Consider the following 24,733-nt stretch of genomic DNA (forward strand, 5'->3'; position numbering starts at 1 on the left):
TGAACATTTTTACCAACTTCATCAGTCGGAAATTGATCAAACATGCAATCAAGATGCAATGATAATTACTGGTGATTGGAGTGTGAAACTGGAAACAAAGAAAAAGGACTGGTAGTTGGAAAATACGGTCTTGGGATAGAAACTATGCCAGAGATCACATGATAGAATTTTGCAAGACCAATGACTTCTTTATCGCAAATACCTTTTTTCAACAACATGAACGGCAACTATACACGTGGACCTCACCAGATGATATACATAGGAATCAAATTGACTACATCTGTGGACAGAGATGATGGAAAAGCTCAGTATCAGTCAGAACAATGCCAGGGGCAGACTGCAAAACACACCATCAGTTGTACATATGCAAGTTCAAGTTGAAGCTGAAGAAAATTAGAACAAGTCCACAGAGTGCCAAAGTACGCCTTTCAGTATATCCTACCTGAATTTAGAGACCATCTCAATAATAGATTTGACAGACTGAACACTAATGACCGAAGATCAGACTAGCAGTGGAATAACATTAAAGACATCACACATGAAGAAAGCAAGAGGTCACTAAAAAGACGGGAAAGAAAGAAAAGACCTAAATGGATGTCAGAAGAGACTGTGAGACTTGCTCTTGAACACAGAGTAGCTAAAGCAAACAGAAGAAATGATGAAGTAAAGGAGCTGAACAGAAGATTTCAAAGGGTGGCTCAAGAAGATAAAGTGAAGTATTATAACGACATGTGCAAAGAGCTGGAGTTCGAAAACCAAAAGGGAAGAACATGTTCAGCATTTCTCAAGCTGAAAGAACTGAAGAAAAAATTCAAGTCTCAAGTTTCAATAGTGAAGGACTCTATGGGCAAAATACCGAACGACGCAGGAAGCATCAAAAGATGGAAAGAATACACAGAGTCACTATACCAAAAAGAACTGGTTGATGTTCAATCATTTCAGAAGCAGTACATGATCAAGAACCACCAGCACTAAAGGAAGAAGTCCAAGCTGCACTGAAGACATTGGTGAAAAACAAGGCTCCAGGAAATGACAGAATACCAATTGAGATGTTTCAACAAACGGATGCAGCACTGGCAGTACTCACTCACTCATCTATGCCAAGATACTTGGAATACAGCTACTTGGACAACCAACTGGAAGAGATCATTATTTATGCTTATTCTAAAGAAAGGTGATCCAACAGAATGTGGAAATTATTGAACAATATCATTAATATCACACACAAGTAAAATTTTGCTGAAGATTTTTCAAAAGCGGTTGCAGCAGTACATTGACAGGGAACTGCTAGAAATTCAAGCCAGATTCAGAAGAGGACCTGGAATGACAGATATTATTGCTGATGTCAGATGGATCCTGGATGATAGCAGAGAATACCAGAAAGATGTTTATTTGTGTTTTACTGACTAAGCAAAGGCATTTAACTGTGTGGATCATAACAAATTATGGATAACACTGCAGAGAATGGGAATTCCAGAACACTTAATTGTGCTCTTGAGGAACCTGTACATAGATCAAGAGGCAGTCATTCGGACAGAACAAGGGGATTCTGTGTTTTTTAAAGTCAGGAAAGGTGTGTGTCAGGGTTGTATCCTTTCACTGTACTTATCCGACCTGCATGCTGAGCAAATAACCCTAGAAACTGGACTATATGAAGAAGAATGGGCCATCACGATTGGAGGAAGACTCATTAACAACCTGCGTTATGCAGATGACACAACTTTGCTTCCTGAAAGTGAAGAGTACTTGAAGCACTTACTGATGAAGATCAAGGACTATAGCCTTCAGTATGAATTATACCTCAACATAAAGAAAACAAAATCCTCAATACTGGACCAATAAGCAACATGATCATAAAAGGAGAAAAGATCAAAGTTGTCAAAGATTTCATTTGACTTGGATTCACAATCAATACTCATGGAAGCAGCAGTCAAGAAATTAAACGAAATATTGTATCGGGCAAATCTGCTGCAAAAGACCTCTGTTAGGTGTTAAAAAGCAAAGATGTCAGTTTGTGGACTAAGGTGTTCCTAATCCAAACCACGGTATTTTCAGTCGCCTCATATGCATGCAAAAGCTGGACAATGAATAAGGAGGACCGAAGAAGAATTGAACCCTTTGAATTACAGTGTTGGCAAAGAATATTGACTATACCATGGACTGCCAGAAGAACAAACAAATCTCTTTTGGAAGAAGGACAGCCAGAATGCTCCTTAAAGGCAAGGATGGCAAGACCAGTTACCAGGAGAGACCAGTCCCTGGAGAAGGACATCATGCTTGGTAAAGTAGAGGGTCAGCGAAAGAAAGGAAGACCCTCAATGAGATGGACTGACACAGGCTGCAAAAATTGGCTCAAGCATAACAATGATTATAAGGATGACACAGGACCAGGCAGTGCTTTGTTCTGTTGTACACAGGGTTGCTATGGTAGGAACCGACTTGACAGCACCTAACAACAACAACAATAGTACCTAACTAATAGGCATTCTGAGGATTAAATGAATTAATGTATGTTTTATGGTTAGAAAGTACCTGGCACATAGTAAGCACAAATGAATGTAGAATGCAGTTACACCTGCAGATTTAAACTTAATTAATAAAATCTGGGAAAGAATATCATATTCTTGCCTCAAAAAATTACATAATCATTTTTAATGGAAGTTAAAATAAAAATATTTATATTGACAAGAAATGTGATTTCACTTCTGGATTTAACCTGTAAATCCTATTTATTTATTTTAGTACTATGATTGTACAGTAGATTTCTAGAAAATGAGGATGATCTTTCCTTACATGATAAAAAGAATGTATTCTTCAAAAGAAAACATTTTAAACAATTCTTTTAATTTTCAAATCACAAAAAATCAGACTTAAGAATAAAATATTTTTAAATGACAAAAATCAATTTGCTTTTCATATTAATTTTTCTTCATAGCACTTATCACTACCTGACATTTTATTTGTTTGTACTTGTGTACTCCTTCACTAGTGTCTTGTTCACTGGTGTAACCCTAGTACCCAGGACAGTGCCTACTATATCATAGACACTAGTTGTAAAATAAATAAATGAATCCCATTCATGCACTATTCCAAATTTACATTATTTTAAAACACCCTATCCTATCCTCCCTCCTTCAGTCTCTAAATGACTTTACCCTCAACATCGCTAAGAAAATGAAAAGTATCAGTCAGGTAAAAAATCTTTTATTTCTCCATCTTCTTTAAATTCTTCCTCCACCTCCTACAAATTCATCTAAATCCTTCCTTTTTTTTTCCTCTCTCAGTGGAAGAGTTGCTCATCTTATCTAAGGCTAATCTTTCTGTCTGTACTCAAACCTGTCTGTTACCACTTTCTTAGGGACTCTTCTCCATAATTCTGTCTCCTCTCCTATACTGTATTGTATTTCCCTCTGTCTTTTCCCCTTGAGCGTATAATGACGCTCCAGTCAACCCTCTCAACAAAAATCTTTCCTTTAGCTATGTCTTCATGGGTATTACTATATCTCTCCTTCCTTTCACAGTCCAACTTCTTAGATTAGTCAATAATACTGCTTACTTCTTTACTCCTATTTGCTCCATATCCACTATAATCTAGCTTCATTCTCTACTCTCCTACAGCACAGAACCTACTATCATTAAAATCACCTAGGCCTCCAAGTTGTCCATTTTAAGAGACACTTTTCAGTACTTATCTTACATTGTACCATTTGACACTGTTGACATCCCCTCTTCACAACTTGGTTTCTGTGATATCACTGTCTCCTATTTTTCAACTCCTTGAGACGTCCAATCCCCTGACCAATTTTATAATAATTAATGGGTACCTTTTTGGTTTCTTTTTTTCATCCACAATTCAGCATTTGAATCACTGTATCACAACTACCCTCAACTCTCTTATTTTATCATTATTCTCTTTCTCATTGACTTTTTGTCCTTCTGTCCCTAACCTTCCCATTTTGTGAGTCCTTTATTAGGTTGCTCTTTCAGATTGCACTTAGACTTGAAACTTAGTGATCTGCTTTTGTCACTATATCCACTCTCCCTGAATAAATTTAGCAAAACCCATGGTTTCATTGGCCACTTATATTCCACATCCTTATGGCAGCCTACCCTTATCACCACTTCTCTCCTCCCATCCCCCGAAAATTTTATGTCCTGAGTCACTGGCCCCCTCTCCAATACTACTGCTGGCACAATTCTTGGATATTTCAATATCCATGAAACTTGTTGTTGATGTTAGGTGTCATCGAGTCAGTTCTGACTCAGATTGACCCTATGTACAACAGAACAAAACGCTGCCTAGTCCTGTGCCATCTACACAATTGTTGCTATGTTTGAGCTCATTGTTGTAGCTACTACGTCAATACGTTTCATTGAACGTCTTCCTCTTTTTTGCTGACCCTCCACTTTACCAAGCATGATGTCCTTCTCCAGGGACTGGTCCCTTCTGATAATATGTTCAAAGTACATGAGACGAAGTCTTGCCTTCTTTGCTTCTAAGGAGCATTCTGGCTGTACTTCTCCAAGACAGATTTGTTCGCTTTTCTGGCAGTCCATCGTATATTCAGTATTCTTCGTCAACACCATAATTCAAAAGTATCAATTCTTCTTCAGTCTTCCTTACTCATTGTCCAACTTTCACATACATATGAGGCGAGTGAAAGTACCATGGCTTGGGTGCACCTTAGTCCTGAAAGTGACATCTTTGCTTTTAACACTTTAAAGAAGTCTCTTGCAGCAGATCTGCCCAATGCAATATGTCGTTTGATTTCTTGATGGCTGCCTCCATGAGCTCTGATTGTAGATCCAAATAAAATTAAATCCTTGACGACTTCAATCTTTCCTCAGTTTATCGTGATGTTGCTTTTTGGTCCAGTATTGAGGATTTTTGTTTTCTTTTCGTTGAGGTGTAATCCACACTGAAGGCTGAAGTCTTTGATCTTCATCAGTAAATGCTTCAAGTCCTCTTCACTTTCAGCAAGCAAGGCTGTATCATCTGCATATAGCAGGTTGTTAATGAGTCTTCCTCCAATCCTGATGCCCCGTTCTTCATATAGTCCAGCTTCTTGGGTTATTTGCTCAGCATACAGATTGAATTAGTATGGTGAAAGGATACAACCCTGATGCACACCGTTCCTGATTTAAAACCACACAGTATCCCTTTGTACCGATTGAATGTCTGCCTCTTGGTCTATGTAGATTCCGCATGAGCACATTTAAGTGTTCTGGAATTCCCATTCTTTGCAGTGTTATCCAAAATTTGTTACGATCCACACATGCAAATGCCTTTGCATAGACAATAAAACACAGGTAAACATCTTTCTGGTATTCTCTGCTTTCATCCAAGATCCATCTGACATCAGCAATGATAACCCTCAGCAATGATATCCCGTTCCAGGTTCTCTTCTGAATCCGGCTTGAATTTCTGGCAGTTCCCCGTCAATGTCCCGCTGCAAAAACTATCTTCAGCAATTTCTGCATCCTGTTGGATCACCTTTCTTTAGAATGGGCACAAATATGGATCTCTTCCAGTTGGCTGGCCTGGTAGCTCTCTTCTAAATTTCTTGGCATAAATGAGCAAGAGCTTCCAGAATGGCATGCATTTGTTGAAACATCTTAATTGGTATTCCGTCCATTCCTGCAGCCTAGTTTTTCACCCATGCCTTTAGGGCACCTTGGACTTCTTTCTTCAATACCATTGGTTCCTAACCATATGCTGCCTCCTCAAATGGTTGAACATGAACCAGTTCTTTTCGGTTCAGTGACTGTGTGTATTCCTTCCATTTTCTTTTGATGCTTCCTGCATCGTTCAATATTTTACCAACAGAATCCTTTGGTATATTTGCATATGAGCAATTGACTGTCTTTTCTGCAGTCGACCCCTGGTGTTGTTCTGACTGATGATATTGAGCTTCTCTATAATCTCTTTCCATAGGTGCAGTCGATTTGATTCCTGTGTATTCCATCTTGTGAGGTCCACATGTTATAGTCACCGTTTATGTTGTTGAAAAAAGGTATTTCCAATGAATAAGTCATTGGTCTTGCAAAATTCTATCATGCAATCTCCCACATCAGTTCTATCACCAAGGCCATATTTTCCAACTACTGATGCTTCTTCGTTTCCAACTTTTGCATTCCAATCATCAGTAATTATCAACACATCTTGATTGTATGTTTGATAAATTTCAGACTGACGTTGGTAAAAATCTTCAATTTCTTCATCTTTGGTCTTAGAGGCTGGTGCGCAAATTTGAATAATATTCGTATTAACTGGTCTTCCTTGTAGCCATATGGATATTATCCTATCACTGACAGTGGTGTATTCCAGAGTAGATGATGTTTTTAGTTGCTGTCGAGTCAATTCTGACTCACAGTGACCCCATGTCTGTAGAGTAGAACTGCTTCATAAAGTTTCCAAGGTTGTGACCTTTTGGAAACACATTCCTAGGCTGTCTTCTGAGGTGCCTCTGGGTGGGTTTGAACTGCCAACCTTTTGGCTGGTAGTTGAGCACTTAACAGTTTGTGCCACATAAGGACTCTATGAAGGTAATCCTACTACTGCTGTCTCTTATCTTCTTGAACTCTTCTTAGGTAAATGATTTGTCCTCCTCTCTATTTCAGCCACTTACTCCCATTGTCATACACTTGACCTTATCCTCAGCAAAGTCAACCTTCACTTCCTACTTTTCCAGCTTATATGTGCTCTTATACCCCAACTTCAAACACCCTTCAACCCTATTATGCCCTTCAATTCCTTGATTCTATCACTTTTTTACTCCCTTACTCACTCCTCTCATGCCATCTCTTCCCTCTTGAATTTAAGGTTAATTATTATAATCCATAGTTAATTATTAAAATCACTGCTTACTTACACCTTCACCTCACTTGCCCTTATCTTAATTCACTGTACTTACAGGCAAAACCAAAATCTTGGTTAATTCCAATTTTCCTTTTACTTTGAGCCTGCACCTGTGTAACTAAACAAAGCTGGAGAAAAAACACTGAACCATAATTGGTCTCACTTTAAATTATGGATCATTAACTTAAAGTGGGTCCTTAATATGCCAGCAATCATATTGTGTTTTCTTGGTTCATTTTCTACTACACTAAGGCCATAATTTCATACTCTTTCTCCTCAAATATCAACACTTCCTCTCCCATCTTTACTTTCAGCTGATTAAATGTGAAACTGAAGCAAGCCATTAACTTCCATATATTCCCACTGTCATATATATGCACCTGCCTGTATCTATGCTGTATTGTCTATGTCTCTTGAGTTACTATGAATGAATTAGCTATGATTCTAGCTTAGGTCAATCCTTCTACACATGCACTATATTCCTTTTTCCCCATTCAAGGACATTGCTCTAGCAATTCTCCCTCCTGCATCATTAGCTTTTCTCTTTCTACTGATCATTTCCTTCAGCATATAAACATACTTTTATTTCTCCCATCTTAAACAAAAAGCTTCTCTTGACTCCATCTATTCCTACAGCTAACAACCATTCATCTTTAATTGTAACGCCTTCTTGAAAAAAAAGTCTATATTCGTAGTTTTCAATCTCTCTTTTTCTATTCTCTCTTGAACCTACTCTAATCAGGGTTTCGCCTTCATCATCCCAACAAGGTCATCAATCACCTCCACAGTATTAATTTCAATGGTTATTTCACTGTTCCCATCTTACTTAGCAGCATTTGACCCAGCTGTTCATTCTTCTCTCCTTTTATTTTTAATTTGGATTGCAAGACTCCTCAGTTATCTGGTTTTCCGACATTTTCTGGTCACTTCCTCTGAGTCTCTTTTGACAGTTCATGCCCAGCCTCTCGCAGCTGAAGTGTCACAGAGCTCATCCTCAGACCTCACTGCTTTTCATCTATACTCATAGCCTAGGTGAAGTCATCCAACGCTGTGATATAAATTCCATCTATATGACTTCCAAATATACATACTTCTTTGACTGGACCTCTCCTCTGAACCCTAGACCCATATATACCTGCCTATTTGACATCTCCAACTCAAACTTATCATGTCCAAAACTGAGCTCTTGATATGAACCTCCACCACCACCATTACCACCCCACCCTCACCCTGTCCAGTAAAACTACTCCTTTCCCATTTTTGTTAAAGGCAACTCTATTCTTCCAATTGCTCAGGATGAAAAACTTCAAAATATATCCAGAATCCAATCATTTGTCACCTCTTTCATTGTCACCATCCTGGTACAAACCACCATTCTCTCTCTACTGAATTGCTTATTTGTACATATGCTCTGTGCTACTGCTGGCAGGGATACAATATGAATCAGATATGGACCCAAATCTAATAACAGAGATAAAACATGTATATGACTATAATACAAGTACGAAATTGAATTTGCCTCAAAAGAGAAGCACATAAGATGAAATGAAAATTATGGTAAAGATTACTTTTGGCCAGAGTAGTGAGCAGAGAAATCATGAAGGTGATAAGTGAGTTATACCTTGAGTGACAGGTTGATTTTGAAAGAAGTATGAGCATGGTGTAAGCATGGTGTGTGTACGTGTGCACGTCTGGTGCAGATGCAGACAAGGGTAGGCAGGGGTTTTGGGGCAGAACAGGAAATATATTCTGAACAAAGAACACTGTAAACAATGAAGATAGAAAAGCATGTGGTATGTACAAAGAATTCCCAATGATTCATTTAGATACATGAAGGAAAACAAAGTTAAGCTTTGAAAAAATAAAGTTCTTTTATGCTAGGCTGAAACTTTTGAATTTATTATATAAGCAAAAGAGTACCTTTGAATGTTTCTGAGCAGAAGAGTAAAGTGATCAAAACTATGCTTCAGAATGATTTAGCTACAGATAGAACAAATTAGAAATAAGAAGACCATTAGTTAAGATGCTATGGGAATAGCCCAGGTGAAAAGTAATCAAGGCCTAAGCTAGTGTGGCAAATGCAGAAATAAAACAAATGCAAGATATAGCGGATATAGAACTGACGGAACCCAGTTAAATGATAATAATGCCACTTAAAATTTAACCTTCAAAGAAATTCTACCTACATTTTCTAATGCAATCCTTATAAAATGTGAGATATTTAACAGCCATATTTTACAAGTGAAAAAACTTAAAGAGGTAAATTTACATGTCCAGGTTCATCCAGTAATTCACAGGCTGTGTGTTCTTGGGCAAGTTTTTAAATCTTTTCTTCCTTATCTGTAAACTGAAGTTATAGTACCTGCTTCACTGCTTTAGGGCGATGATTAAATTAGTATCTACTTCTAAAGCACGATAAGGAGTTAATTCTAGACATGTTCAATTTCAGACAGCAGAGTGATAACCTGGTGGAGCTGTTTGGCAGCAGTTGAAAATGTAGGAGTAAACTGAATTTGAGGGAACAAAAATGAGAGCTGAAGATTCAGATTTGAGAATTTTTCTATGAATGTGGTAATAAATTAATTGCGTTCCAAAATAATATCCTAAAGATATCAAGAGATGGAAATAGGGCCAAGGAGAGAAAATGGAGACAGAATGGGAGAGTTGGAAAAGAGGTATTTAGACTAATAACAACTGAACCAGTCAAGTTCAGCATTAAGGAAATCTTAAGGAGGGGATAATTAATATTGTCAAATGCTGCAGAGAGGTAGGAAAGTAAGAAAAGCCATTGACTTTCAAAATTTTTAGGTTACTCCTTATTGACCTTTGAGTAGCTTCTGTACACCAATGGAGAAAGCAGACTGCAAGGGTTAAAGAGTGAACACATAAGGAAGTAGAATACAGAAACTGGGCAGAGATATGGGATAAGTGGGTCAAAGAAAGAATCAGTGGTTATCTTTACCACAGTGGGAGACTTGTTCAATATTGTTAAAATTAACAGGAAGGATCCAATACAGGAAAAATTGGAGTCAGAAAGTGGAAAATTGATAAATACATGTTTCATGAGATCCTTTCTAAGATCAGAATTAAATCCTAAAAGGAGGAAGACAAGAAATAACTTATTAGGTCAAACAAACAGGCTGTAAACTTTAGTGTCTGTAAAGCTTTTGTTTTAATTAGATAACATGGCTGCCTCAAAAAGTAAAGGCTATACTACTCCTACTCAATTCTTTTTTTTAATAATTAATTTGCCATGAATTTGTCATTACTTAAAGAAATTCCCAAGGGAATTCTTCTAACACTTTTTCATCTACTATGAGAGTTGTATCACTTTTTGTTTTCAATTTACATGAAACGACTTAATTTTACTTTGAGATTTCCATACCCGAAAATGAAAACAAAAACCAGACAAGTAGTAATCTTACATATTCCTTCAATCAGTCTGTCAGTCAAGAAATATTTATTGAGTGCCTTCTTCATTCTAGGCAATAAAGAGAAATGTAACAGTGAATAAACAAAAGCCTCTGCCCTTACGGCGTACCATTCCTTGGGTGAAGACAGATTAACACACAAGTACATAATACATCAGGCAGGGACAAGTTTTATGGAGAAAAGTAAAACAAGGTTGGAGGACTGTAAGTGCTGGGAGGAGGAAGCATTATTATTTTATGTAGGGTGGTCAGAGGACTCTTTGATAAAGTGACAACTGAAGGAAATCAGTAAGCCATAGATTATCTGGGGGCACAATATTACAAACAGAGAAAACAGCAAATGCACTGGTCCTGGTATGGGACTATAGTGTGTCTGATATGAGGAACACTATGGAGAATAATTAGCCAAGTGGAAGAGTTCAAGATCAGATTCTGCGGGGCCTTGTAAGGATGTGAAGTTTTACTCTGAGTGAAATGGGAAAAACTAGATCAGAATTTTAGACAGAAGACCCACACTGACTAATATCATGTTGATCGTGCTGGCAGAACTGACAGAACTTGCTGATGTAGTGGGGTATAACAGAGAAGTCAAGGGTAACGCCAAGGATTTTTACCTGAATAACTGGAAGAGTTACTCAAGGATGGAGAGACTTTGTCTCACGTACTTTGGACATGTTATTAGGAGGGGCCAGTCCCTGGAGAGAGACATTATCCTTGGTAGAGGGTCAGCGAAAAAGAGGAAGACCCTCAGTGAGATGGACTGACACAGTGGCTGCAACGATTGTGGGGATGGTGCAGGACCGAGCAGTGTTTTGTTCTGTTGTACACAGGGTCACTATGAGTCTGAAGCGACTCAACAGCACTTAACAACAACTGGAAGGGTGGAATTTGCCATTTACTGAGTTTGAAAAAACTGTACAGTAGGTTCGAGAAGAAATAAGTTCAGTGTTGGATATGAGTTTTGAGATGCCAATTAACTTCTAAGTGCAGATGTCAGTTTGATTTTGTTGTTTTGTTTTTGGTAAAAGGATTTTCTTGGGAGAAGTCTTGGCTAGGGATATAAACTTGGGAATCATCAGTACATAGGTGATTTTTAAAGGCATAAAACAATAACAAAGAGAATATGTTAAAGGACTGAACCCAAAGATACTCCAATATTTTAGATGTGAGAGAGATGAAGAGGAACCAGCAAGTATTTTGAAAAGGAGTAAAGGTAGTTACAAAATAAGGGGAGAACTAAGGAAGAGTGGTTGGTGTCCCAGAAACCAGACGAAGTGTTTCAAAACGCTAAGTAGTGATAAACTCAATCCAAGCTGCTGAGGGTCAGTTAAGAATAGAATTGAGAAATGGCCAATGCATTTGACTGGACGGTTATTGCTGCCCTTCGCAAAAGTTGTTTTGGTGGAGTGGTAAGATGCACAAAAGCTGGAATAGCATACATATTCAAGAGAGAATAGAAGGAAAGAAAACTTCAAGAAGTTCTGAAGAAAGAAGAGCTGAGCTGGGAGGGTATCGGGAAGGAGATAAGATGCTCAAGATTTGAGAAGAGAGAACATAAATGATCTGCAAGTATGGAAGAGTGAATGAACTAGGCAACTATGGTGGAATTGCCGGGCAGTAAGAAGGGTACATTTTAAGTTATAAGTGTTACAAATCCGCATTGCTGTTGCAAGCACAACAAAAGTTGTAAACAGGATTAAGTTTCAGTGCAGGATGATATAAGAAGCAAGAAAAAGAAAATCGACTAAAGAGCATAGTTTAATATTTGGTCCAGAGGCTCAGAGAAACTGATAGAACTGGGCATCTGTGCATAGCATCAAGGCACCAAGCTTGACAGACTGCAGACCGAAACAAAAATAAAAGTTCTGAGAGAAAGGATGGTTCTGAACAAATCAGGTCTTTTCTCATAGAGCAAGAACAGCTATAAATCCGTTGCCGACGAGTCGATTTGGACTCATAGCGACCCTACAGGACAGAGAAGAGCTGCCCAATAGAGTTTCCAAGTAGCGGCTGGTGGACTCCAACTGCCGATCTTTCGGTTAGCAGCCAAGCTCTTAACGAACTGAGTCACCAGGGCTCCAAGAACAGCTATAACCCATTGCCGTCAAGTCGATTCCGACTCATAGCAATCCTGAAGGACATAGTAGAACTGCCCCAAAGAAAAGCCACAGGCATACGATAAAGGCTATACTGAGCTGAGGAAGGAACCATTGCCGGTTGGAGCTTCGAGGATAACCCCTTTCCAAATCCAGGGGCCGAAACTTACAACCCGACGCTTGGCGGCTGTTTGCGGCTGCCTGGTGGAGATATGTGCATGGTGGCGACTGACGACCAATTCCTTCCCTGGCTGCTTGTGGGGACCCTGTACCCCAAAAGTCGGCGTTAGCGGCTCGGGCAGTGCAACTGGAATGTTTGTCGGGCGTCATGGAGACGGTGGAGGCCTGGCTCAACAAGCGGCCGCGCGGTTGGCTGGCGATAAGATGCCGAGGAGGAGGGCAGAGGCGGAGGGGAGGGCCGAGGGTTGGTGGAGGAGGAGGAAGCTGCGGACGACGACTAGAAGAAGGAGGCGGGCGGCCCCGGCCCCAGGCCCCTCCCAGGCTTTGAGTCTCCCCGACTGCAGGCGGATGGATGGGGCTTCTTCAGGCGGTGGCGGCAGCAGCGAGGGTGGCGGCGACAGCGGCGGCAGCGGCTGTAAGTGCAGCCTCCACAAACTATCTCTCCCCTCCTAGTCCTGTTTGGGATGAGGGGCTCCAGAGGTGTCCTTGGTCCCCTTTCTCTCTTTCCCCTCCCCCACGGCAGAGTGCCGCCCGGAAGACCCTTAACTTCCGGGGAGGGGCTGTGAGAGAACGCGCCTAGCTTGCCTCCCCTCCCGGAGCAGCGCCGGCCGCCGATGGCGCATGCGCAGCTCCCCATCGCCACCCGCCCCCTCCCAGCGTTGGTTCTTCGCTTTGGCGACGGCGGCGCGGATCTTCTCCGGCGTTCGCGGTGCGCTGGGAATCCGTTGCGGCGTGAGTTCGCCTCGCCCCGTTCGCTTTCACCCCTTTCTCATTTCGGTCGCTGATCCCGGTAGGGGTGGGGCTAGGCTAACCACCCCTGTGTGGCTCCGCATGTTTTTCCCCATATCTCCCACAGTTCTTGTCTGAAAGCGGGGGAGGCTCTCGCTGGCACCGCAGCCTCTGTGGTGAGCAGGGTCCTGGGCGAACGTACCCTTTTCGGAGGGAGTGAGGGAGGGAAGACAGACTCCAAGAGGGCATTATTATGAGGGAACGAGGTCCTCCCAGCCCGTGGAAGGATCCCTTGTGACAGATGCCCCTTTCTATTCCACCCCTTTGGATGGCCTTGGTGTTGCAGCTTGTAATGGAAAGATGCCTGGCCTGGAGCCTATCTCTGGTTTTCGCTTGCTGTGTGACCTTGGGCGAGTCACTACCCCTCTCTGGGCCACAGTTTTCCTTAAAGGGTCCTCCAACGCTGAAACTCTTAATTTTGCGCAAAAGCTAAAGAAATTACAAGACCAGCCGGGTACTGAGGCATCTTAGCCTAGATGACCAGGACTGAACCCTTCTTTCTTCAGTCATGGGTGGAATAAGGCGACCTATTTATTGGATCAAGAAGCCCTGGTGGCGCAGTGGTGAGGAGCCCGGCTGCTAACTGAAAGGTCCGTGGTTAGAACCCACCAGCCGCTCGGCAGGAGAAAGATGTGGCAGAGCCCTGGAAACCCTATGGGGCAGTTGTACTCTGCCAGTAGGGTCGCTCTGAGTCGGAATCCACTCAACGGCTGTGGGTTTTATTTATTTGATCGCTTTTATTCCTTTACCATTGGTTACAAATACATAACTCCAGTCTTATTATTTTTCTAAAATAATCTTGGGCTTCTTGCCCTAATTGCCGGCCATCTTTTTATACGTAAAACAGGGTGAATGAGCTTGTGGTCCCTGTCTAGTTGCTACTCAGGCTCTCTTTCCTTTGATCCAGATGGTGTGGTGGCTCGATTCTCCCAGTGCCTGGCTGAGTTTCGGACGTGGTTAAGAACCAACTGGTTGAGGTTCAATGCAGACAAGACGGATGTGATGCTGGTAGGCAGGGGCACACTTGGAGATTAAGGGAGGGAAAATCCAAACTCCCTCAAGTAATATAAATACTATATTACTCTTCTTGTATGTTCCAGTGTTTGAGAACTGCTGATGGGCCAATAATTTCCAGAATTTGGGTGAGATAAAAATAACACGTCAACAATGTAAGAAATATAAGAATATTAGTTTGTAGTAATCTGATAAAATGAGGCCACTGCATAAAACTCTTCATGCAAAACTATTATGAAAAGAAAAACCAACCGAAACTGTACCTAGAAGAACCAAAAGGCTATATGAGTGTTTTAGGGTGCCATTAGTAATAAAAATCAAACAAAAAGATGGTGTGATTGTTGCATAGATGTGGAGCTTCCAAATGTAATGTGCTTTGCAGACTGCATTCTGCCTACTAAATTAAAAGTAAACTCAATTTCTCTAAAATGTCATTTTAAAAAGAGGTAAGTTTTTTAGTATGTATTTTCAACCAAATTAGTAGTCTTTTTTTTTTTTTTTTTTTACCTGCACATCATGAAGATACGATGTAAGCTGTCACTTTTAAATAAAAAATATTAGGAAATAATTTAAAAAAGAATCACAAAAGGGGCTTATGGACCCTCAAAATTGTTAGATATAGAATTTATTTTAGGGTTCTGAATGTGCTGAACTCATCTATTTCAATCGAATAGCCCCAGAATCTAAACTGTTAACAAGTGTTTTCTTGGTGCATTCTGAGAGATACTTTTTTGAGTTGCATAACACGTTTATATAGTGCAGGTATATATGATATTTGAATCTGGTGTTGGTACTAAATAAAGGTTATATTTCTTAGGTATATGTAAATTATTTATTGGTCAGGTTAAGTTACTGTTGAAGTGAAAATTGTGGCCTTAAAATGCTTTGTTAATAGCAAAATGATAACTCTGAGGGATTCTTCTCTGTGTGTGTGATAGCCTCTGTAAAACTCTTTAATACCTTTTAATGGAGTGTTCAGTAAATTGGTTAAAAATAATTGCCCAATATAATAGCAGTTTTGAGTAGCTTAATGTGGTAGAAATAATGCTAGTTTGCCTGAAAATAAGAAGTCCTTTAGGTGGGAATGGGAGCTAAAGAGGCATTTATTCAGGCTTTGTATAGCTATTTTTTGCTTTGGGACTTCTTAAATAAGCCACAAACCTCACATAAAATTGGCATTAACCACACTTTTTAAAATTTAACTTTAAACATTTTACTACACAATTCTAACAAAATACCATTTTGGATATCACATTAATAAGTAATATAAGCTGTAATAATTTTCAGTGGGTCATAGGTAATGGCGAATTTTCTCATGCCTTTTGCTCTGTCATGTCCTGTTTTCAGCTCTTCTGGTATCAATAGGTTTTAAGGAATTCTTTTTTTTTTTGTTAACCCAAGTTATAAATATTGACTGGTTGCATTTGAATACAAAGAAGACATCTGTTGAACTAATCCAAAGTGCTAAAGAACTAGGGGTAATGGATGGAAGTAACAAGGAGGTAAATTTTGATTTAACAAAAGGTAGAGTTTTCCAAACATTAGAGCTTTTTTGAAAGAAGTGACCTCTTCATGAGGTAGTGACTGCTGCTGTTTAAGCATAGGCTAAAAAGCCTTGTAGTGAGAAAGCATAACAAGGGGTTCCTACCACAACAGGTAGAGAATTAACTAAAGACCTCTAAAGTCCCATCCGATGTTAAGATTCTGTGACTAATCAGTAGTTAATTTTACACATTTGACATTGAAGGGGGTAAGCAACAGTTTTGAGAAAGACTTTGATTTCCTTAAGGTGGCTCCTGAAATTTTTAAAGATCGCACTATAATAAAATATACTGATTACTTACAGTTTTAGAGCTGTTTCTCTGTACCTTTAGAATATCCAAACCTAATCCCCCCCAAAAAAACCACACTGAACCCACATTTACCAAAAATGGGGAGAAAAGTGTAGAGGGAACTTTTCCCCAAATGATGATGCCATTTAAAATTAGGAAAATTGCAGCATAATATTAGTAAACTTAAAAAGTCATTAATCAGTAAGATACATGCCCATTCAAATGTGTCAGATCTCAATTTTCCTGACAATTTCAGAATTCATTCGTAGCTTAAGGGGCTATGATCTCAACTCTATCACAATTTTTTTAATGGTTTAACTGCAGCATCTAAGATAAATGGGCTTAAGCAAGCAAGTTATTCTTTTTCCTTGTATTTTGACAACACATTTACATTTTCCTTTTGTTATCCAGTTAAATTTCATATGTCAGGTTTTGTTTTTTTTAACAGAAAATTCTCCTTCATTCCCACGGTATAAAGCCTGAGTTTCTACCTCTCGGCCTCTTATTCTTTTTATCTTTTCCCACCTCAGGTCCCTGTGCATCCATTGTTCTTCCCTTCAGTTACTTCCATCAATTGTATTAATGTGAAAACTACTTGGAAGGGAACTGACATTTTAAAAAGTCATTATTTCAAGTCCAAAGGTCTAACATAATTCAAGTCAACAGGGTAACTCTCAGAAACTGTATACCGATACTAAAATATTTATTTCCCCAAGGAATCTTAAAAAACACTTTTATATAAATATTCTAAAAAATAAAATGAAAACCGTACAGTACAGTTAATGGTAAAAATTGTTTGTAGTTTGGGAACCCTAAAGTTTTCCTTTCTCTTCTTTCCCTTGCTTTTCTTTCAGTAGAAAATGTGCATCAGATGTTTATGTTTAATTGGTTTACAGACTGTCTGTGGACTCTTTTCCTGTCAAATTACCAGGTAATGTCTTTTCACTTAGCAGCTACTTCATATACCTGTAAATGCAGTTTATTCGTGCACAAATTATTATTGGACATAGTTTCAAGTTCATGTTGAATCTTTGGAAATAAACTGATAGAGTCTAGCATTTTAAGGGAATACACATAATTTAACAGCCTCACTGATGTTGCATTGTATTAACTTTAAGAAAATTGTATTATGTACAATATATTGTAGCACTGGCACCACATTGTTTGGAGGGAATGATTAATTCTCACGTTTAACTGGTTGATTTTGATAAGACATTTTTGAAACTGTATTAAGAGGAACTCTTGAACATTAAGGGGAACAAAAAGGTCTTTTGAAATAAGAACCTCTTAACTTTTGATTTAGTAAAATATGTTAGTGCACGTTTTAATACTACCTTTCCATTAGCCAGTATCTGCCTTAATAGTGGGAGTGAAACGTGTTTGCAATCATTGGCTCTGGCAATCAACAGAATTGGCATCAAGGCCAATTGGCTGCTCTAAGGCCAGTACATTAAAATTGCAGGCATTTCAAATTAGCAGATTCTCCCGTATGCAGTCAAGTCGGAGATTATTTATAGCCAACAAAGAACAGCTTTTCAGTATTTTACTTTTGTCTACTGCAAAATTCAGCCAGTGTTGCTACTGGCGTCACAGAAGTAAAGTAGTGTGAGGAAAAAAGCAAATGAGATAATGAGGATGGCCGACTACCAGTTTAATATACTCCCTTTTCTTAATCTTTAGGATTGTAGGATTTTACATTTCCTGTCGGGAAACAACCAAGAGAGAAATATTTGTCAAGGGATAACCGCTTTCAAAGCGCAGTACTTGCCGCTGTTGCATCACAGCAACATCCGTTTTCCAGCAACAGCACTTCAAAAGCGACCTGCATGTAAAATATAACATTTTTTTCCCTGCGATGTAAAGGCTGTACGCTCGTTCGCCACCTTTCCTTGACTTCTCTCCGCGTTAGAGCCCCTTCCCGGAGTTAGAACGGCAGATCTATAGGGGCGGGGAAGGCGCCCGGTGTGGAGATGCCTACCTCCCCCACACCCACCTTGACTCCGCCCCCTCCGCGCTCCTTCGGGGGGGGGCTGGCCGCGGGGTCGTGCGCGCGCGCCCCTACTCCCGCGCGCGCGCGCTCTCCGGCCTTTTTCCTCCAGTCCAGCTCAGCCGGGGCGCCGCGAGGGGGCGGAGTGGGGTGTGGTGGGCGCGCTCGGGCGGCTCCTGCGCGTTCCCGCCGAAGCAGCGGAGGCGGGAGCGGCACAGGCGTCGGCGGCGGGTAGAGTCCCGTTGCCGAGTCTCACATCCGGGTTCTGGCCGTGACCCAGCTGCGGCCGCCGCGGAGATGTGACCCGTCAGTACGGCAAATATGGCGGAGGTAAGGGAGCGAGCTCCCCCTCCCCGTCCCAGAGCCGGGCGCCCCCAGGCCTTGGCCGGGGAGGAGTGGAGTGGGCCTGGCCTGGAGAGGCCCAGCCCTGTCGGCGCCACTGCCCACCTGTTGTCCGGAACAGGCCGCGCTCTGGGCGGGAGCTTTCCCTGGAACTTAGTTGGGATGGGTCCGGGGGGAGGACGAAGCGAAGGCGTAGTTCGACTTCGGAGGCAGTTTGAAGGGTCGGGTGCTGCGTAGTAGTGCGTGCCAAGAGGGGCGGGGGAAGGGGGCACCCGCCGGGGAAGGGGCGCTAGTGGCGCAACTTGGCTGGCCGGTGTTAGGGGCCAGGAGCGGAGCTGCTGCTTCCTCTTCTAGCGAAGTTTTCTTCCCTCCTTAACCGAGATGCTATTGCGTTCTTCCGCGTAAGCCTCATGCGTTTGCTGCTGACATCCAGTCTTGTGTTGGTGGGGAAAACGTTGGGCAGAACGTTTGATTAAACGCCTTTCATTAAATCTGCTATTTTCCTGGGTAACGATAAAATGAACGTGGAGAAAGTATGCTGGCCAGTCGCAGTCCAGCCCTCTAGGATGAGCGGAATCTCCGCGTTTGTCCAAACAGTTCCATTTTGCCCTCAAGGCAGAACCTCTATTTCTCCCTTTACATTCCAGGAAAGTTTACTTCCCATCTTTTTCCCCGTTCACTTTCTAGGCTTTTTTTTTTTCTTTTCTTTCCCAAATCAATGCTAACTATACTAGTCTTCTCTCCCCCCTCCCCCCCCCCCGGAAAGTTTTTTGTTGTTTTTGTTTTGTTTCTTTTCTAGTGAATAAGTTCCTAAAGTTCCCTTTCTTCGGTGGTAGAGAATTTTACATTTTTGGGTCTCAAACGAACAAGCATTTTAAGTTTATGGCTAATTGGAGTTTAGTATATGTTACTGGAAATTTTAAATTTTACGTTTGATTTAAACCTTTAAACATCTGAAGTATTTTTTTTCTTACTTTTGAAAGAATTTCGTTATTCTTTACTCCCTGGAGTTCAAGAAGAGCTGTATCTGAACTTTTATGTTTCCTTTGAGATAAGCTACTCTAAATGTTTATTAGCACGGCATTTCTCTTGTTTGAATTACTTTTTTCCTGGTCTCAGGCACCCAAAAACAGATTCGGGAAGTAGGTAATTTTATTTACTATCCAGCCCCCAATTTTCGTCATTTGCTGTTTACTAAATGAAGACGATAGTGAGTACTTCCGTCAGTACCTTAATGCTTCCTTTTTAAACCTTGAAGTACGGAAACATGGTTAGATTATGGGGAAAAAAAATTAATTTGGAGGCTTTTTCATGCACCTGTTGAGTGGAGGGACCTGAAAGTTAACTTTTCTGGCATGGCTTTTAGGAGTTCTTGTTGAAGTCTAAGGCTGCTCCTTCTGCTTGTCTTACAGAAAATGGTTTTATATTTATATCTGGGTGTATTTACTGTTAAAGGAGGAAGAGAGTTTACCATTTTAGGAGTGTTCACTACCAATGTTCTTTTAAAAACATTGAATATTTCTGATTTACAACTAAATTTAGGTCTTAGATTTATTTTCATTTCATTTGCTTTTCATATTTAAAGAATTGTATTTTCAGGGCACGGGAGTTAGAGAAAACAGTCTTCTATTTCAGCTCAGTGTGACTAGGTTTATTCCACTAGGTTGAAAGTCAGTACTTGGATTTTAGTCCTGTTGAGGTTCTTACTCTTTAATGTTTCTTCTTATGGAATGCAGTGGAGGGAGAAAGTGTATAGTTGGATTTACGTATATTTACTAATATTTAGTCTTAAGTGGACCCCTTTTCAGTGAATGCCCGTTAGATAAGCAGCAGTGTGTTATAGTTGATGGGGTTTCTTCCCTCGTGATGCTGCTCAGAGTGTCTGAAATGATTTGAGCTTTAAGTTCTGTAGTCATATTTTAAGGCAAAATAGCCTAGTGTATTAAAAAAAAGTGAAATTTAAGATTTAAAAAACTATACCCGAAATTTGAACTGCTCAGAGTACTCAAAACTTAAGGTGTGTAGTAACGTTTTATTTTTTGTTTTAGAAATTGAAGATGGCCGTGTTGCAAGATTGAGTTAAAACGATATATTAAATCACTGATGATAGTGTATGTTTTAGTTTTCTCGAAATGTTTTATCACTTGGAGAGTATAACTCATTATCTGTAGGAACACATGGATGGTTTAATTCCAAGAAGAAATAACCTAAATAATTTTTCTGGTCTCAGTTTTAGTGATTAGGATGATTTGAGACCAGTGGTTAAAAAAATTAGATGAAGGAAACATGCTTAGTTTACAGAGTGCTTTTATGTGCCTTTGTGTGAGCTTTCAGTAGATTCATTCTTTATGATGCCAATATAAAGTGGCATGTGGTAAAATAATTCAGATGCTGAACCATTGCACTTTTGATCAAGTAAACCTGAGATTGAGGCTAACTGGTGAAATAAAAGTAAGTGCAAAGCAACTGTATGCATTTATTTGATAAATCTGAGGGGAAAACAGGTTATTAAAGAAGAATGTCTCCAGAGAAAAATGCAGGCAGGTATTATGTTTCTCGGTTTTTTTTGTTTGTTTTTTGTTGTGTCCTACATGGGATAATAACCCTACCTTGTTTTACTAGAAATTGGTAAATTTTGAATGCAGATTGTTTCCAGTGTGAATAGACTATAAATTTTCATACTTGCACTGATCATTGCAGTCAGTCCATTATAGGAAATATGTATTTAATGGTTCATTACTCATGGTACCATTAAAAACAGTTTTAATGTGCTTAAAAGAAATGGCATATGCTCACCTTCATACTTTTTTGTAACATTTCTCATTGGTTCTTATTCTGTAAAATTATTTAGCAACCTCCTAAAAAGAGCCGTTCCTAGTCTTACTTAAAGGAAGGAAATTATAGAGTAGTCACGGTTTTACGAAGCCAGTGAGAGAGAGAATAAGAGGAAGAAATAGTTGATCCTTTGGGTTTTGTAAGAATGTAGTGTAGGGACCTTTGGGAATTAACAATTTGTCTTTTATTTCAGAGTTTGTAAACACATAAGGGACTTTTTCCTCAAGAAAAAAAGCCACAGCACTGTGCAAGTCCTGTCTTCTTACCTATTAACCATTAACCCATTGCTGTCAGGTAGTCTGTCTCCTAGAGACCCTATAGGAAAGAGTAGAACTGCCCCCTAGGGTTTCCAAGGAGTGGCTGGTGGATTTGTAACTGCCAACCTTTTGGTTAGCAGCTGACTACTACTGCACCACCAGGGCTTCCTGATGTTTCTGTGATATAAATAGAAAAAAATTTAATAGACTTGTTTCTGTATATTAGTATTAAGTATTTAGTATTTCCAAACATGATACATGATTTATTTATTCACTGTCTGATCGCTCCATTCATTTTTATTAAACATAGAGTCTTTGCTTAGCATTTTTTTGAGTGTATTTGGATTTTGTTTTTTAAGGGAGTGGCATCGTGTTGACTGCTGCTCTTGAAAGTGTTAATTTCCACTCTTAGCAAAACTTGTTTAGCTGCAATGAGTTTAGGCCTTAAATAATTCTCTATACTGGTAATGCAATTTTTTTTAACATTTTATACTTCATCACTATTAAGGTTTTTTCAGAGTAATCAAGAACACCAATGCATGAAAGTCTTAAAAAATTTGAGTGGGAGTAAGAGTCCAAGAACTGATAAAGTGGGAAAGGCTTAGTGGGGGAAATACAGAAGTGATTCACTGTAAGATGACTCTGGTAAGACTAAACAGTTTTCCAAATAATCCAGAAGTAAAACACTGCCATTAAAACTTTCGGGTGTCTTTATGTAAAGGAATCAGCTTTATAGAAATTTCTTGCTTGAAGTTCAGATTGAGTCCTTACATATTTCAAAAGATTTGCAAATGGTTTCAAAATTCATTGCAGTGATTAATTAAACTGTTTAAGTACCATTCCTTGCCTGGGACTCAATCGGCTTGACTTATCTGATGGTTTTAGAAGAACAACTGTTAATAATTATGCTTATGTAGATACGAAATTCAGAAAGTAGCACCTACCAAAAGCTTTTTGCAAATTGAGATCTTTTCCTCAGAGTCCTAGATTTAAAAAAATAAATTCAGAAGAGTCTTAAACAGGTCCTATCCAGTTTGCGAACTACTATTTAGTATTACGCTTTTTGAGCGAGTCGTAGTAATAGTAAACAATTTAGGTCTCTAAAGAAATCGAACTAAACGTGAAGAAATCTAAATCTCCTCATCAGAGACAAAATGAAACTGTGTGGAGAGTTTATGCCGTTTGCCTTAGGTCATGCAATTAGTCTGTGGCACAATGAAGAATGGGAATCCAGGCTTCTAAATTCCTTATTTTCTATAATACTATTCTGTCCTCTAAATTACTACTGTAGTAAGTTTGCTAATTTTAATTCCAAGAAGTTCTTAACCTTTTTTATACCCCAACATTCCTGAGAGTAACAGCAAAGTTAAGAAACTTAATTTTGTATGGGGGGAGAGGGATGGTGGACCCTTGGGATGGTACTCCTGTCCCCTCCACCCTGAAGGAGGCCCCCAACTCCTCCTTGGCTTCTATCCTCATTGCCATGAAAATTTATGGTTTACAGTGTACAAAACTAAGGGATGATAACATCTAAAGAAATGATGGTGGAATTAGTTTGAGGAGAAAAATTAGTTATACTCATTGAAAATATGCTTTTGATTGCCGTAAATAAAAGTGCCTAATGATTACTTGGAGCCCTGGTGGCACAGTGGTTAAGCGTTCGGCTGCTAACCAAAAGGTCAGCAGTTCAAATCCACTAGCCGCTCCTTGGAAACCGTATGGGGCAGTTCTACTCTGTCCTGTAGGGTCACCATGAGTCGGAATCAACTCGACAGCAACAGGTATGGTTTTTTTTATGTGTGTGTGATTACTTAGTATTTATGTCATCCTTTTTTATTTTTGTAAAAATAATGGTAATGTTCTAGTTAATCTTCTACTGTCTCCCAATTCGTGGCTTTGTTTTGTATGAGACATTTCCTGCTATGTTGTAGAAAAATGTACAAGAGAAACATTTGGACATATTTGAGGCATTGAATATTTGTTTCCTACAGCTGTTAGCAGCTTGGTCAGCTAAGTCACCTAAATATGTGGATGATATAAATGTTAGTAGAGTTTTTATTTCGTTTTGCCTACTCATAGTCTGTATGTGTGTGTGTTTAGTGTAATGTTTTCCATCGGAGATAAAACAGTTGCATATGTGTCTTAATAGAAAGCTAGGAGCCCTGGTGGCACTGTGATTAAGTGATTGGCTGCTAACGGAAAGGTCAGCAGTTCAAACTCACCATTGGCCTTTTGGGAGAAAGATCTGGTAGTCTGTTTCCATAAAGATTCCACTCCATTGCTGACAAGTCGGCTATAGGACAGAGTAGAATGGCCCTATAGGGTTTCCAAGGCTGTAAATCTTTAAGGAAGCAGACCGCCACTTCTTTCTCCCACAGAGCAGCTGGTGGGTTCGAACTGCTGACCTTTCAGTTAGCACCTGAGCACTTTAACTACTGTGCCACTGGGCCTCCTTGCTGGGAAGATTAGAGCCTTGGAAACCCTGTGGGGCAGTTCTACTCTGTCCTGTAGGGTTGTTACGAGTTGGAATTGACGCAGGGACAGCGAGTTTGGTTTTTTTTTTTAAATAGAAAATTAGGTAAATTTTCAAAGTTAAAGACTTTTATAAAAATGATACCAAACACCAGATTTTTGTAAAAACCAAAAAGTAAAGGAAGAAAATGAAAATGGCTCATAATTCCACAAGCTAACCCCCAGTGACTTTCTTTTTAAAGAGAAAAAGTGACGCATGCGAGCAAGTGGCTAAAAAATTCCAACAGCACAGAAAGGGATAAAAGGAAAAAAGCCTCCTCTCCTTGGCTATTCTTTATAGGTAAACATTGTTAGTGGTTTCTTGTGTATCCTTTTGGGGGAAAAAAATTTGTGTACATATGCCAGCCCAATTTATTCCTTGTTTCTACTTTTTTGTTTTTTTCACTCCTAGTATATCTTTAGCATTTTTTCTCTATCAGCACAGATCTTTTTTCTTCTTTTTAATGGATTCATAGTGTTCCTTTGCTTAGAAGAACTGTATTTCATTTGTCACTAATTAAATGATGGATTTTTGCATTCTCCCCAACTTTTTACTGTGACCAACATTGTGGTAATGAAAGTTCAAAAAATGGAACTACG

General features: G+C 39.7%; 2 protein-coding genes across 10 annotated transcripts in view; one reads left to right on the plus strand and one right to left on the minus strand.

The window, feature by feature from the left end:
* Positions 1-12,606, minus strand: part of DNAI4 (dynein axonemal intermediate chain 4) — a 118,523-nt gene extending 105,917 nt beyond the window's left edge. Inside the window, exon 1 of the mRNA XM_023730385.1 lies at positions 12,557-12,606. Coding sequence (XP_023586153.1) covers positions 12,557-12,606 — 50 coding nt within the window. The remainder of the gene's footprint in view (positions 1-12,556) is intronic.
* Positions 12,607-12,785: 179 nt separating this feature from the next.
* Positions 12,786-24,733, plus strand: part of MIER1 (MIER1 transcriptional regulator) — a 69,842-nt gene continuing 57,894 nt past the window's right edge. For 2 of the 9 annotated variants that reach the window (XM_023730867.1, XM_023730864.1), the window contains exon 1: positions 18,341-18,518. Coding sequence is in view for 6 of the 9 variants with exons in the window: in XM_023730864.1 (XP_023586632.1) it covers positions 18,510-18,518 (9 nt within the window). In the remaining 3 variants the exon portion in view is untranslated. Of the gene's footprint in view, positions 12,982-14,262; positions 14,364-14,455; positions 14,498-17,055; positions 17,133-18,340; positions 18,519-24,336; positions 24,435-24,733 lie in introns of those variants that run through there. The other 7 variants (XM_023730872.1, XM_023730858.1, XM_004369033.2 and 4 more) reach the window with 7 other exon arrangements.

The sequence above is a fragment of the Trichechus manatus genome, unplaced genomic scaffold (assembly GCF_000243295.1).
Source record: "Trichechus manatus latirostris isolate Lorelei unplaced genomic scaffold, TriManLat1.0 scaffold00003, whole genome shotgun sequence".
In the NCBI taxonomy this organism is placed as follows: domain Eukaryota; kingdom Metazoa; phylum Chordata; class Mammalia; order Sirenia; family Trichechidae; genus Trichechus; species Trichechus manatus.